General features: G+C 43.4%; 1 protein-coding gene across 5 annotated transcripts in view; it reads right to left on the bottom strand.

The window, feature by feature from the left end:
* The window catches only part of AKAP13 (A-kinase anchoring protein 13), a 208,928-nt gene that overhangs the window by 63,408 nt on the left and 129,770 nt on the right, over positions 1–15,750 (bottom strand). For 2 of the 5 annotated variants that reach the window (XM_077185733.1, XM_077185735.1), the window contains exon 1: positions 9,318–10,054. The exons of 2 other annotated variants lie outside the window; for them this stretch is intronic. In XM_077185733.1, the coding sequence (XP_077041848.1) occupies positions 9,318–9,398 (81 nt within the window). In that variant the 5' untranslated portion in view covers positions 9,399–10,054. Of the gene's footprint in view, positions 1–9,317; positions 10,055–15,750 lie in introns of those variants that run through there. One more of the 5 variants, XM_077185736.1, reaches the window with a different exon arrangement.

Below are 15,750 nucleotides of genomic sequence, written 5' to 3'. Positions count from 1 at the left end.
CCACCCATACTGCTGTACAGATAATTAGCTCAGAGATAGCAAAGTGCTCTGGTGATGTGGAATAGAGGGCTTGGGAAGTGCCCAAGTCATGGTGAGAACCAGAAGCACTTTGGGCCTGCATTAACTGAAATGACGATGATAGAAACGCCCATTTTAACACTAAGACACATCACATGGTTTATTTCAACATCAGCCCTTATCACCTCACCCCGTCCTTCACCCTTTCCATGACTCCCAGTCTTTCAGCAAGGATGACTGATCTGTTCTCAGCCTCCTCCTCCCTCTGCCTGTGCTTTCATCTTCCTCACTTGGGTTGTGCTGTCCAACATTTTGACTCAGAAGTCTGCTGGACTATCCACAATCCTTGGCTCATCCAATATTCACTTCCAATCACTTTTGTCTGCAGCTGGCAGACTCTGGAAGCCCTTTTACTGTCTCTGCCATTTCTTTGGGCCAAATGCCTTTCCTTACTGTCAAATGCATGCAAATCTCACCTGTCCCACACCACAAAACCCAGAAGTTACTTCCCCTCCTGACCTGTCTCAACACACAGGATCTCACATGTTAAGTTGCAGCTAAAAGAAAGCTACTGAAATGGATAACTCAGCCTGATTTTTTATGTCAAGTATTTCTCCTACCCTCTCTCTGGCTTTCCTTTTATCTCCTGAAATAATTTCCTTTCCTACCTTTCAAATAGCAAAGTTTTACTATTTACTTTTAGCGCCTGACCTATGTTCAAATCTCCTCCATGATCCTGCTCTATTTTTGCATCCCCTTGATGTATTCCCATCCCCTCAACGTTCTCCTTCCTCCTATGCTATGAAATGCACTGGTTTTGCCTTCTTATTATTTATTTTCTAAAATAAATTAAAACCAAGCCTCTCCTACCCTTGACTTGACGTGCTGCTTTGACGAATGACCCACGTCCTTGTTTCCTCTCTCCCTGAGATCATGGAATGTGTTACTGCAGTCCTTGGCTGGCTCCTCCCCGCTCTGGCTGCGTCCCCTGCCTGTCACCCGAGGGGCTCCTGCCAGCACCTCCTGCTCTCCACACCACACAGGCAACCCTGCACTCCCCCACACCTGGCAGCTCCTTGCTACAGCACATTCTTCTTCCTCAGGCTTTGTCCTCCTCCATACTTGTGCGATGACAAAATGCGGTTGGGAGGGCCTTTGACAGCTCAGCTAGTCCCTGTCTGCTGCGCCAAGTTAGGCTCAACTACCGTCTCAGAGGTCCTAATCCAACTCTGTGCCCTTAAAATCCTCCAGTGGAGGGGATGCCATGACCTTCCCTGGTCAGCAGCTCTTGCTGACAGAGACAGGGAAGGAGCAGAGAAGTTCTGAGAGGGGGAAAATGAGCAGGAGTTTCCCAGGAGAGGTGAAGGAGATGTTGAACTCTACCAGAGTCAGGTCTCGGGGTGACCTCAGCACATGTCCCACCCACCTGGATGTCCCTCCCACCTCCATGGAATTTTGCAGGCTATTTTTCCTAGGGATGATGTAGCACTTTGTAGGTATTACTCCCTGACTGCATTATGCAGATAATTCACTCAAGACCCCATCACACCCCTTTATGTACACACATCTAAGATCCCAGTCTTCCCTGCACTTCTGCTCCACACACACCCGTGTATCCATTTTCTCCCTTTTACATACAATACATCCATATTAAATGAGAGGCAGCAAGGAAAAGAGAAGCAATCTTAAATCTGAAAAAGGATTTGTAAGCAAAACTTCAGAACAATGTGTTTTTTGCTTTCCAAAGTAACACAAGGATGTTGCATTTTAACTGTTGCATGGACAGTGGGTCATGTTCTGATTCTTTCAACAGAAGACACTCCCTGTTCTCAGAAAGGCTGTGTGGCATCTAACCTTAGCATCTAAACTTAACCACAGAATTTATTTTTTTTTAGTCTTAAAAGAGCTGTAAAGTCAATAAATACCACTTGATGACTGTAAAGTCAATAAATACCATGCTGTTATTCTTTTCTCTCCAGACAAAGCAGAATAAATTTGCACCACACCTTCCTATATTTTATTATATCTAGAGGTTGAGGCTGAACACACATAGAAGGAAAAATGCAAATGTTCTCAAGTCCACACAAATAAAGGAATGACCTGTTTCTGATACAAAATCAAATTCTGTCTCCTTCTAACTGACTTCCACCTCCTTCCTTCCCCCTTAAGAAGAGTCTGACCCTTCTTAATTTTAAACAAATCACCATCAAAATCAAAGGAACTGCTCCTGATTTATACTGCTATCCACTACTGGAAATGAATAATTAAACATCCCATTCAATAATTAGCAGTAAGAAAGCAAAATAGGAAGAGGTTCAAGTTGTCTGTTGAATAAGCCATATTAGGCTGAATTAACATTATATATTTTTCCTTTAATAGAACCAATTGAGTCATTCACTGAAAATGCATTATAGACATTGGCATTTTTTCAAAAAAGATTTGAGCATTTTTCCAATTTCCCAGCCAGCTCTCTCCTCAGCCCTGTGGCTTTGCCAAGTATTGAAAATGTCTGCTTTTCTCTATTAAAAAAAGTAATGAGAGAGTAACACTAAGGTTTAAGGTGCTTCTTCAGATATACTTGATTATGTACAAAATAAAACATTAGAAATTAAATATTTATCTCAGTAGCCCTAATTCAGGAAAAATAATAATCACCATCAAAACAAAAACAAAGGAAACCACTACTATATACAATATTCCCTAGGCCAAAATGAGCCCAGACAGGCTTTGAGGGAGGTTTACTGCATGCTCTCAGGGAACTGGGTGGTCCATAGATACTCAAAACACAAACCCCACTATCCACAGCCCAACACTGAGTACTGGGATCCCTCCTCAACACCTGAATTCTGCTTGTATTTACAGACAGTGAGAGGTGGAGAGGAAATTGTCTTTATAAAAGCACCTGAGCATCAGGAGCTGGGGAATGTACCAGTATGGAGAAATTTGAAATGAGGCCGTCTTGGGATTTTGCAGACACGTGTGCATTGCATGTGAGAAAATTCCTCTCTTTTTCCCCCAGTTTCTTGTTTTGTTGAGAGAAGGCCAACAAGAGGACCACAGGCTGGTGGCCACAGAAGATGATAAAAGCCCCACACTTTCTTGCTTGCCCACACTGATTATAGCTCATTGATTCCAGGCATCCCAAGTCTTTGCAGCAGGAGCAGAGGGTGCAGTGCTGTTCCAGTGGCAGAGAGAATATGAAACAGCCTCTGGGAACAGAGTCTCAATACACAGCCCTTGAAGAAATGCCAGGAGAAAACCAGCTATTTTTCCATACAGAAGCCTGAATGTGTTTATCTGCAGCTCAGACACAGAATGAATCATGGAAGCACATCCCCAGGCACCAAAAACTGAATCCTGCAGGATTTTCTGTTTGCCTGTGAAACTCCAGCGGGCTAAATTTTCAACGATGCCTTTAGGACACCAGCTGGAGCCAGATGGTTCCATTGCTCTTTCTGGGCACACACAGGTATTTCCTGACTCTTCCTGCAGACCCTGAACTTGAAACTTGATGTGATTTAATGCATAAGAAAAGGACAGCACTGGACACTATGAGACACCCCAAGCTGAGGCATCCTCTGTCCTACAGGAACTGTGAGTGACATCAGACTCCACTCCCAGGCTCTTCCTTCCTCTCCCCTTGGTCTTGGACAAGGAATTATCTAATCCATAAAACCAAGCTCAGGACCTCCTTCTCAAAGACATTCCAACAATATCCAGGGCAGAGCCATGTGCTGGAGGCTCACTAGGAACAGGGCAGGGACTACCTGGCTCCTATCTCCAGCATGGAAAAGTCCTTTTTCTCTCCCTCTGGTTTTATTTTAACTCTTCTTGCCTTCCATTTCACAATAAAGAGAACACACTGACCTTCCAGGAAATCTTTTGCTATTGCAAAAGTTTGCACTTGTCAACCTCACTGGTCGTGACATAAATCAACATCTCCAGAGCACAAGGAACCAGATGACTTTAACTTTCATTTCCTAGCAGATCCCTGGAGATTCATCTTCCCTCCATATTATTTTAACTTTGTCCTAAATGTACAAGTTTCCATTTTTCTCCTTTTATTTTCCCCAGCTTCCAGACTATGATCTACCTTGCAGCTAAAACCAGATACTACTGCACATAGGAAAATATTTAGGAGAGTAATTGTAGCTTGCTTAGTGTATCATTAAGTAATGGTGCACCACACTGAGTAATACCCATTTTAATATCCATTGTAGAATAAAAGTAGTAGAAAAAAAGCAATACTTCAAATTGAATTATAATTAATTTGTTTCATAAGCAGAAATTATACAATGATTTTTTTAAAACTTCTATGCATATTTTGATTATTTTCTAGGAATTTCCTGTTCCTGAAAATTTCGTATAGGATTAAAGAAATTTGTACACATAACTGGAGTTCAATGTTTATGCTGAGCAGCTTTTAACTTTACAGTTCCATTTACAATGAAATTATCCAGTTGCCTGCAATTCCTGCACTAGAAACTAAAGCAACAGTTGATTTACCCCCTTCACAAGAACCACCTTTCAAGATCCTCCAAAACCGTCTGAACAGGAGCATGAAGGATGGGGCATCTGGGGAAGGAATTTCCACTGTTTTCCTTCAACATCTGTTGCTGCAGAAAGACTCCATACACACAAAACTCACATCAAGAGCAACAATCACTGCTTTGGCAATCATCTTGCCAGACAATATTAAGAGCAGACATATCAATTTGCTTGCAAGTCCCACATTTATTTTTTATTTAAATTATTATGGTAATCTCCCTGTGTATTTTCTTAGCTTTGTGGGATGATATTAACAGGTGGATGCAGAACCCAAAGACATTCTCAAATGTATGCCAAAAGGGACAAGACTTGCATTTCTATGGAGATTTTTTTTCTTCTAGCACTGTGAATATGCTACACTGAGTCTTTTATCTTTACAGAGCTGGTGACACCATATCAGGACATATTTTCAAGGAGGTCAAAACTGACCTTTCTCATAGTAACAAGCCAGCAGTGTTATAGGAAACTATATTAAAGGATTTCACCAAAAAAGGCTCCTACAAGCACAGGACATGGTACATGAGTGAATAAATTAGCTCTTTATGGTGCAAGAGCAACACTAAATTCCTAGAGTGCATTTATCCCCCAGCAATGTCCCAGCAGGGAAAAGGAGCGTGTGCCCCAAGAACGTTTTCCAGCCCTTGGCATTGAAATGTCCTCCACCAGCAAAACTAAAAGTCAACAGACTTTAATTAAGCTTCAAAAATAACAGCATTTTCTTTCCCAAAAAAACCCATCTCTTAGCTAATATGGGAGCAAAATTCCTACAAACATGTATGTGTCTAATGTGAAAACACAGTAATTTCATTTAAGCTGCCCTCCCAGTTGTAATTCTACATGAGACACAAACAGAAAAACTCAAAAACTTTCTACAGCATTCTAAAGACACATCTCTCCTTCTGTCCTTCAATGACCAGAACAGCATGGACAGATGTTGGATTAAAGCTTAGTCATTCTGGGCCCACAAAATTTGATGAACACCAGATACCCATCAGCTGGGCATATCCTTCCCCCAGAAAAACTCCAAAGAAAAAATGAGCTTGCTTATGTGCTAATAAAGAAGAAAAACTTCAACATAAAATGTAAGGAAGCCTAATTCCAGTTAATTCAGGGACTTCTCCACAGACTACTTTTAGCTTAGGAGGTTGTAGATGTCACTTTGCCTTAGGTAGGCAGGGATCAATCAGAGCATCTTCCCTGCTGCTGGAGTAAAGATACCAGAGCAGCCAGGAAGCAGAAAAAACAATTAATAGTGCTGTTCTTTTAACTTCAAGATACCTTGATTAATTATTAATGCTGGTTTTAATTCCACAAATAATGATCTGATCTTCAGCTGGAAGTTCATCTGAAAAGCAGAAAAATCAAACCTCATTGCCCCAGCTGTGAAGAAATTTACTCCTGATGCCTACCCTTAACAGCTTCAACATTCACATACAGAGGTGAAATGGAGATACAGGCAAAAAATGTTAGAAAACCTTCCCAGCTGTGATTACTCATCTCCCATTCCCAAAGCAAGCCCAGTTCTTACTTGGTAACTTTGCAAAGCAACTGCCTGTTCATCCCCATTGAATGCCTGTCTGACATCACATGTACCTATCTATCTATCTATCTGCAAGGTGCCAGCCAGTGTGGTTTCTGTATCCTGTCTGTGTAGTTTTATTTGTGGTAGCAGGCACAACATAAAAATGAGCCAGGGCTGCCAAGGCACACATAGGCACACTGAGACTTCCCATTTTGGGCTTAGACCGCTTTACCCTGCACGTAGCTGCTCAGAGCTCAGCAAAATGTTCAGACAAGCAGACATCCCACACACCCCACAACTTCTCCCTCATCTGCTGCAATGCAAACCCAGCAGGAACAATGACAGCAAATTTTTATGTCATTTCTGCATCACCCAGGCTTCCCTGCATTCAGTAAGTTCAGGATCCAAGTTCATTGAGTTTGCATTGCTGCAGCAGCCAGTAAAGGACACAGAATCATGGAATCATAGAATGGTTTGGGTGTGGAAGGCACCTTGAAGATGATGCAAATCCAACACCTTTCCCTGGTTGCTCAAATCACCATCCAACCTGGTCTTGAACCCCTCCAGAGATGGGGCATCCCACAGCTTCTCTGGACAAGCTGTGCCAGGACCTCACATCTCTCACAGAAAGGAATTTCTTCCTAGGATGAAGTCCTACCTCCAAGAGGGACTGGGACACTGCTGGTAACCTGCTGCCTCTTGCTTTTTTGTATGTGGAGAGGAGGAAGAAACTGTGCTAAAGCCAAAAATAATTGTGTGCATCAACCCTCAAAATTGCTGAGGTTCATTTTTTTCATAACTTCACAAGCCACTGTTTCAGGCTCAATCTAAACATGGAAAATTTGAGTCTCAAGACAGTGGCCCTTCAGATGACAAAATTATGGGTAGGAACCAAAAGTTCTTTTGCAATTCTGTCTAAGAATGGATGCAATCAATGCAAATATAATCTCATCTATAAACATTTATAAATTTCTTTCTTCACCACTTGTTCCCATTGTCCTTTTTCAGCAGCTTATTTTCTTTCCTGTGTCATGACTGAGTCACCATCCCTGGAGGCATTTAAAAGATGCACAGATGTGGCACTAAGGGACATGGTTTAAAGGTGGACTCGACAGTGTTGGGTTAATGTCTGGCCTTGAGGATCTTAAGGGTCCTTTAAACTGAAACAATTCTGTGATTACTGAGTTCCCTGCCTTAAAATGAAGCAAAGAACATATCCATCTACTACTCAAGAAATGACAAGTTTGTCTGAGTCAACCTGCAGCCAAATTGAAAGCTGTTTGGTGCTTTGCAGGTATCTTGTTAAAATTTCATCAGCTCAAACACTCTTGATGGATCCAATTTGGGTTTGCTTTTTTCTATCAACATGTACTTGCTTTTCAATATTTAAGCAACCCTGTCCTGTGAACTCCCCAAAATACAATAGCCTAGATAAGGTACAGTTTTATTTCAGTATTTTAATGAAAACCAAACCAAACAGAAACCCCACCCCCAGCTCCCTCATTAAGGGCCTGATCCAACTCCCATTAACGTCAAGAGATGATCTGCCACTGACGCACTCAAGCGCTGGCTTGGATCCCTAGGTCATCAAAATTCAATTTCATCTACCAGTTATGTTATAGAAACCAGAGAAAACATGAAGGACGACTGAAAATCGAGCTAGAGTTGATTGTAGCTGTAGCTGTCACCAGCACCCTCCTATTTTAAACATCTGCAGGCTGTACAGCCCATGTTGGGAGCAGCAATGCGTGCACACACGCACACATATATGGACACTGAGTCATTTGCAGGAACAGACAGTATAACCCACAGTTCTGAAACTCAATTAGGAAAATACCAGTTGGAACTAATAAGAGCCACATTTTGTTATAAAATCTAAGCTTTGCTGAACAAAAACTAATTTAAGGAACTGATGACATCAGAAACACTGAAGCTGGATAATTCTAGTGAATTGTATTTTAACCCAGGCATTCAGATACTCTTCATAAAGAAAAAGATTTTGCTTTTTATTGGCAACCAAAATTATCAGAGGTACCAGGTCTCCTCCCAAGAATTATTAAGAATTGTACACACACTATTTCTGTGGAAGAAACAGTGTGTGAACAATGTAACAACATTTTTAATGTCTCCTACTGTGTCTATAGACTGAGTATCATGGGATTCAATCCTCAACCAGCATTAGTAACATCAGAGGTCTAAAATACTCAAAAAAATTGAGCTGGTAGAGAAAACAACTTACAGCTATCTGTGCCACCAAAACCACTAGGTACACTGAATTAAAGGAAAACACTTTCATTCATAACAAAGCAACGTAACAAGAGCTAGGTCTCTTAGTGCAGATAAAGTAGAACAAGAATTAACTGAAAATAAATTTGTTATATATTCTTGTATTGACTTGGAAACAAGAGCATGAACCAAAAATCATAAAAAAGGAAGCTATATGATCATGTAGAATCCCACTGCTTCAGCTAAGAAGAGAAAAGAGAAAAAGGGAGAGGAAAAGGAAATGATCTTCCAGCAGTTAAGATCTCTGAATTGGGCTGTGTTTTGCAGTCCCTCTGGCTTCTCTCCTATTTCCATCCACTCTGCCAGGAAATTGCTGAAGCTCCACAAAGCTGTTACAGAGACAGGACATTCCCAGACTACCATTGTGCCATTTGGTGGAGCACTTGCTAATTTTAGATTAGAGGAGGCACACACTGGGACAATTAGCCAAGAGCCACTCCTGATTCTTGCTCCAACCCATCCTCAGACAAAATCACACCCAAACAACAAGACTGACAGCAACCCTTCTAACACAAACAAAAAACAGAGGCAAAGGAGGATCCACCATGCCTTTTTTTGGCAGAATGCATCTTTTGGGGAACATGTGTCATTCAATCTCAAAAAGCAAGCGCTGGAAATGGAAACCCTTTTCCCCTCACACAAAAAGCCCAGCTAGGATTTCAAACCAGGGACTGTTTAAGGGCAGAGGGCAGGAAAGATGGCCAGGGAGCTCTCCCAAAGAGTGCATGCCACAAGAGATTATTTAGTTGCAGAGATAATGATATGATAATAATATGATATGGTTTAATAAAACTCAAAACCACCTCCATGCTGAAGGGCAAGAGCTCTTCCACCTGTCCCTCCCCACCGCATCATCCCAAGGGACATGAGCACAGCAAGGAACAGATTGATCCCCTGGAGAGAGGAAAGGGAACCCATAAATAAATATATACAAAGATCATACCTTTAACAACACAACATCTACAGTCCTGTCCACCTTGGAAATGTCGCACAGGCTGTATCGCCTCTTGTGGCGTTCGTACATTTTGTCCAAAGAGCTGGGAGCAGAGGAGCAGAGCCCACCATGAACCCTGGGCTCACCACAGCCCCAGACCTCTCACATCCGTGCTCAGAGGAGTCCCTGTGTCTCAGCACACCAGCCTGCCCGAGCTTCTTAACAGGAAAACGAAAATCCCAGCGCTGCGCCCGGCTGATAAAGTCTTCTCGGAACAGATTTGCTTATACAGGCAATGCAGGAACTTATAGCAAACAAAAGATATTTGAAGACAGCTTTATACATATAGGATTATTTTTTTTGCGACTGCTAAGAATGGTATCAGCCTTCCTGTTACAGTAATAATAACAAAAAAAAAAATGTTTTCCAGACAACTTTGATATCCAAAAAGCACCAGAATGAAAATGCTGCCCGAAAAGAGAACAAAAGCCAGATGTGTGCAGCAGGAACACTGACACTCCAAGTGGAAATGCAGAAGGTAGGCTCAGCCACGATGGGTCTAATTCAGGAAGAAAACAAAAACAAACCAAAAAAACCAATCTCCGTATCCAATGCAAATACTGTCACCAAAGCGTTTTGTTTTTCACGCCCTCATGCACTGAAAGAAACAACAACAAAAAAGTACTTTCCTCCTTCCGAGTCAGTTCACTGTTCACCGGGCAGGACGGCTTGGGTTTGAGTTAAGTTTAAATTTCTAATGACAGCACTGGGCAAAAGGAAAGAAAATAATGAAATAAAGCCACTCCCTCCTGATTTGGGCTGGGACGTCACTGCTTGCCTTTTTAGTCCTGCACCAGTGTTCTCCCGGCTTTCAAATTTACTTTGCAGTTGTGGGAGCATGATTCACTGAGAGGAAAAAAAAAAAAAAAAGAGGAGGGAGCGGGGGAAGAAAAAGAAAAAGCAGCAGCTTTTCTTTGCCAGCCTCTTCCACCTCTGGCTGCAGGCACTTGGTGTGCTTGCTCGGTCCAAAACGAGACTGAGAGCAAAGGGACGTGTTTTTCAAGAGGTAAAAAGACTCTTCCCACTCCCCCAGGCCAGGTGAATGAAAGACAGTTTCAAGGTTAATGCTTTCCTAAACCAGGAACGGAAACTTATGATTTAATCAGCGCACATGGAAAAAAAAAAAAAAGAAAAAGGAAATCAGCTATTTACTTCTTCTTAGTTTGTCTGCAACACAGAGCAAAGATCTCAGCAACTAGTTGTCCAGAAAATATAATCTTCCCTCATCTATTCTAGCCTGAAAGACAGAGCTTTTTTTCTTGGGGGGAGAAAAAAAGAAAAAACCCTAAAGTTTTTTGTCTTTCTAATGCTGGGGCCAGCACAAGTCTCTCTGCTCTCAATAGCTCATTCACATCAGCTGGGCCCTGCATGCTCACTGCCACATGGTTTCCTGTTTTCAAACTGCCCCCTTGCAGCCCCCTCCGCTTTCCACCCCACCCTGACCTCTCCAGGGATGAAATCTTTCCATACTTCCCTGGCTTTAGACATTCTCTCATTCACGATTCAAAAGGGAATGGGGGCGGTTCAAAACGCAAGGGAAAAAAAAGAGAGAAGAAAAGGGGAAGCAGAGTTTTCAGAGACTGGGAGTTTGTAGCGACCAGAACTTGCTGCTTTGCTAGATGGAAAAGCTGAAAGTGCAGAATTTTTAATCCCAAGCTACAAAGCAGAAAACAAAATTGGAAACAGCATTTATCAACTCGAGGTTTGACTGCTGATCTCCAACAGCCACACTCGTCAGCGCCGGCAGAACTGGCCCACCTCCTGCTGCTGGGATTTGCTCCACTCCTGGAGCTTAGTTAGGGGGTTGTAGGTCTTTTCATCCAGTCCTGTAGGGTGGTCCTGGCTCCCTGGTTGTATAAAGAGATTTGTGGCCACCAGCTCAAACTCTGGCAAAGGTGACTCAAACCCTGCAGCCTACTGGAACGGATAAAACACAAGTTCTCGGCATCTGAATGCAAGATGAGTCTTCCAAAGGAGATCTAAACTCATCTGCTGCAAGCAAGGCCTCCAGCTTCTCTCTTCCCAGTTCTACCCAGTCTTCTGACTGCCCAAACCCATTGCACCACAGCCTGCCCATGAGCAACACAGGAACTGACTCCCTTCTGTGCCTGTTTGGTAAAACACCAAAACTCAGGAGTTTACAGAACCACCACGCACTACTGTGAGCTCCTGGATATGCCACCTGATCTGTGCAGTCAGACTACACAAAAGCACAGCTACCCTACAGATTTAGCAGACTCAGTAACCAAGCAAAGGGCTTCTTCTCCTGAGACTGGATGGCACAGTGGCCAGCCCTGACACAAAGGTTGGCCTCGGGCCTTGCACCTGAGCGTATCCTCAGGCACTGGAGCAGGCTGGGACTCGCAGCAGGTGAGATCTCCCAGTGAGGGACACAGGGACACTCTTACCTAGTCAGTGCCAGGGTCTCCCCACACTTCCCTTATGCTCCAGTCTCTCCCTCACATCCCAAAGCTTCATCTCCACCACACCACCAGCTGAACTGAGGAGGATTCCTCTACGAGGCTGTCTTACAGCTACAATCCCTGGCTCAAGATCTCAGCCAATGACTCCGTTCTCTCCAACAATGAGCAGAGCTTCTGCTTTCAGTATTAGGACACACACAATGTGGTCGTACTTTGGGGACTTTCTGGAGCCACCAGTTTTCTCCACAAGTAATGAGTCCCAGCAGTCATGTGCCCATCGAGACAAGGAATCAGAAATGGCTGTGACAGCATTCCAACCCTTCAAGCACTACCATAAAAGGCAGGAATTTCCTCAAATCTAAATTTACAAGACAGGAACCCATAAACAAAGTATGTGAATTTAGTTCAGGTGTAGGAATTTGCAACAGTCACAGTGTCTTAATGATGTTCTAATGTTTCATTATGAAGCATCTTTTTTTTTAAAACTGATATAGCAGATAGATTTAATCAATTTAATTACAGCTGCTGGTATACCCAGCCAAGATTTATCCTAACAACAACTGCACAGCTCTGCTCAGACACTCCATTTAAAACACTTCACCTCTGATCCACAGAGTTCCTCTGACAACCAGAAAGAGATGTCCAGCTGCAGGGCTCAAGGAATACCCACCATGCAGAGAAGGTGAGAATCACTAACTGTGACAGTGCATCTTCCACAGAGATGCAAGATGGGTCCAACTTGCAGCTGCAACAAGACCCAGTCTTTCGTGGCTCACATTACCTCACCCTTCTCGCAGGTAAGGGGAAATGAGAAACATCTCCAGTCAAAGCAGATGGGAGACATGCTGGGAAATGTGCAGCTTTCACAGCAGGAGGCCAATTTTCCTGTGCTATGCACAAGCATTTTGGGACAGCCAAAAGCCATAAGTAAACCAGTGGGGGCTTTCATAGGGCAACAAGGAACAGAAATCTGATGTGGAAGGTGCAGACAGGTGGAGAGAAGCAGCCAGGGAAGCTACCAGACCCACACCAGGCTGGGTGACTCTGGATGTGTCCCAGGACTTGGTGCATGTCCTGTGAATCAAGATGATGACCTGCCTTACTCCTTATTTATGTGTCTAGATTTAATAAAGGTTGTCAGTTGATCTCCTTGACTCCGCTACACCTTCAGCCACAGAGGGAAACAATCAACACACACCAAGAAAAAAATAACCCCTTCTCTCCCTTCTCATTTTTTAATTTAAGCTTCCAAATCCCTAATTTGTTCCAAGAGTTTTTTTCTGTAGTTATGTTCCTGACTCACAGCAAAGATCAGGGGACCAGTGATGACTACAGACACCCAAAGTTCATCTCATCTTCATTTCCAGACTTTGTTGTTGAAGGAAGGAGGGGAAAATATAATATAAACAAGCAGAAGATAAGTGTGCCAGACACACTCTCCCTTGGGAGACAATCACCCTCTTCCCTCATTAGGTGGGGCTTTTGCTGCATTGTTTCAGGCTAGAAATCTTGCCTTGCACACAGCCTGCAATCCACACAGGCACTGTCAGGCAGACACAGAACACGACTCAGCTGGGACAGAGCAGAACAAAGGCTTCCAGTCTCTTTTGTCCAGCTATTTAGGCAGTCCTTGAATGCCATACAAGTGTTTAGACAGTATATAGCATTTATGCTCTGAAACACAATGAAACAAGACGATCAGAAAATAAAGATTAAATTAAAAAAAACCTACTCTAACAAGTAAATAATTCTCTTTTTTTGGCGAGTTGCTCAAAATGGAGAGGAGACGCGAGCAGCAGCCCCGGCCACTGGCTGCTGATGCGACAGTTCTGGGCTCCTTATTGAAAACATCTGGAAGTTCTGAGCCACTTTGTGCAGCCAGGAGTTTGAAACTATCCAATCATTTCATATCCAAACCCAAGTCCAGCACTGTGGATTTCAAGGGAAGGAAAAGAGGGGGAAGAAAAAAAAGAACAACCGCACTTGATCACGCCATATGATCTGTAACTCATCCAGATAAAACTCCTCCTCCTCCTCCACCCGCTAACAGACCTCTTAATGACCAGGAAATCATGGTTATCCTGAGACAGACTGAACTATTGTTATCTGTTTCAAATTACTTTTGCCATATCGTTATGAAACACTGCAATGATGCAATCTGCAGAAATACTCAGGCGCATTAACTTTTTAAACCGCGACTCTGATAGGAACTAAGGGAGCAGCAGATGAAAGGAAAGAATTCTCCTGTTTTAAGCAAGGCAAAACCCACTTTTGGGCACTAAAACGAGGTGATAATAAATTCATCAGACAGTAAGAGAGAAGAATTACAATTTCAATTGCTCTTTTCTTAAAAGAAAGCAGCTTTCTGGGAAGGCTTTTTAAAATTTTACATTTCTGGCTCTTGTGAGAATAGACAAAACAAATCGTTTTTTTCCTAAAACTAAATAAGGCAAAGGAAATCTGTACTCTAAGGCTGCAGAGCCTGTAAGAGGAGCACGTCCAGTCTGGAAAGGAGAGCACATCCATCCTGTCTGCTGGGAGGGAGGTCAGCGCCCACGTGTAACCAGACCATGATGGACACTCAGATGTGGATTCTGAAGCAGACCAGGCTGCTGATGACCACAGCAAGCACTCACACCACAAACCTTGGTCAAGAGCCCTGGATATCTCACAGCATTTCTCATGTTTGCAGGAGTACTGCAGCACTGAGAGGAGTTTTGTGGCTGACCCAGCCCCACTGTGCCTGTCCATCTGCATCCCTGTGTCGTGGTGGCACTTCTGTCCAGAGCTGCATCCCTCTGGCCATGGCACAATCCAGCTTGGTGTCCCACCAAGCTACAAGTAGCTCCAAAAGGCTGGCTGTGATTTTGAATTCCCCTATGAGGTAGGGCATGGAGAGAAAAGGAGTCACAGAGGGGGACACTGACAGTGCCCCACCACCTGTAGCAAATCCATGCTACTCTAAGGGGGAAGGTCAGTGATGCAGCAACAAACCTTCACAATTCTAGTCCTAAAATACCCCCATATTCATCAGTTTGATTTAATCCTTGGGCCAAATCATCCACAAGTTTTATTCTCCAGCCTGGGCCTCTCCCAAAACTTCCCTATTTAAATCATATATTCACACCAAGGTCTGGAGAGAGGCATTTCCTCACGGAGCAATGCTTTGGGACAACACGACTGGGCTGAATTTAACATCAAACAATCCACTGTCCAGCTGCAGCCTGTGTTTGAGCTCAGACAGAACCAGACAGAAACAGCTAAAGAGCCATGAGGGAATGAGGAGGGCTTGGAAAGCTGTCAGACACGGATACATGGAGCACGTGTTTTGAGAAAATATAAAAACACCTTGAGAGACCTTCAGCCACTTCCTGACCTTCCCTTTTTCTAATATTTCTCAGAGACTCAGTGTACATTTTTCAGGAATTTCTATTGTCCAAATAACCTTCAGAAAAATGCTGAAGCTTTGGTCAGCCACAGAGCATGCCTGAACATCCTTCCAGAGGAAGTCAACTGCCCATCTTACAGCTCCCAAATGGCTACAGGAGAAACACAACCCACTCAAGAGATTAGCAACCCCTCAGCTGACTCTACATCACTTTGCAAGATCTGCTTCTTCCTTTACCAAAAATAACTGCAGTTGGGATGTCTAGCTGGCTGAAATGCTGTGGGATCTTGGACCAGCCCACAGATATTTATTTAGTGTGTTATGGGAGTTGAGAGAAATACTTCTGCTGTCAAGCACTGGACATGTTGCTTTGCTCTGTGAGTTTCAACATCCTGAAAATAGGGAAGGGAAAACATGAGTGGATAAAGTGGGAACAGTCCCAAAAGAGGCTGTCAAGGAGCACCTGAGCTATGAACTGCAGCAACAACTCAGCTGCACGTCCCCTGTGTCCTCCTGTCAGCTGCTCCTGTGCTCAGGCCCTTCCCACCAGGGCACGGGGGTCAAATGACTT

The sequence above is a fragment of the Agelaius phoeniceus genome, chromosome 13 (assembly GCF_051311805.1).
Source record: "Agelaius phoeniceus isolate bAgePho1 chromosome 13, bAgePho1.hap1, whole genome shotgun sequence".
In the NCBI taxonomy this organism is placed as follows: domain Eukaryota; kingdom Metazoa; phylum Chordata; class Aves; order Passeriformes; family Icteridae; genus Agelaius; species Agelaius phoeniceus.
The sequence above is the reverse complement of the archived record's forward strand: the minus strand, read 5'-3'. Positions and strand labels throughout refer to the sequence as shown.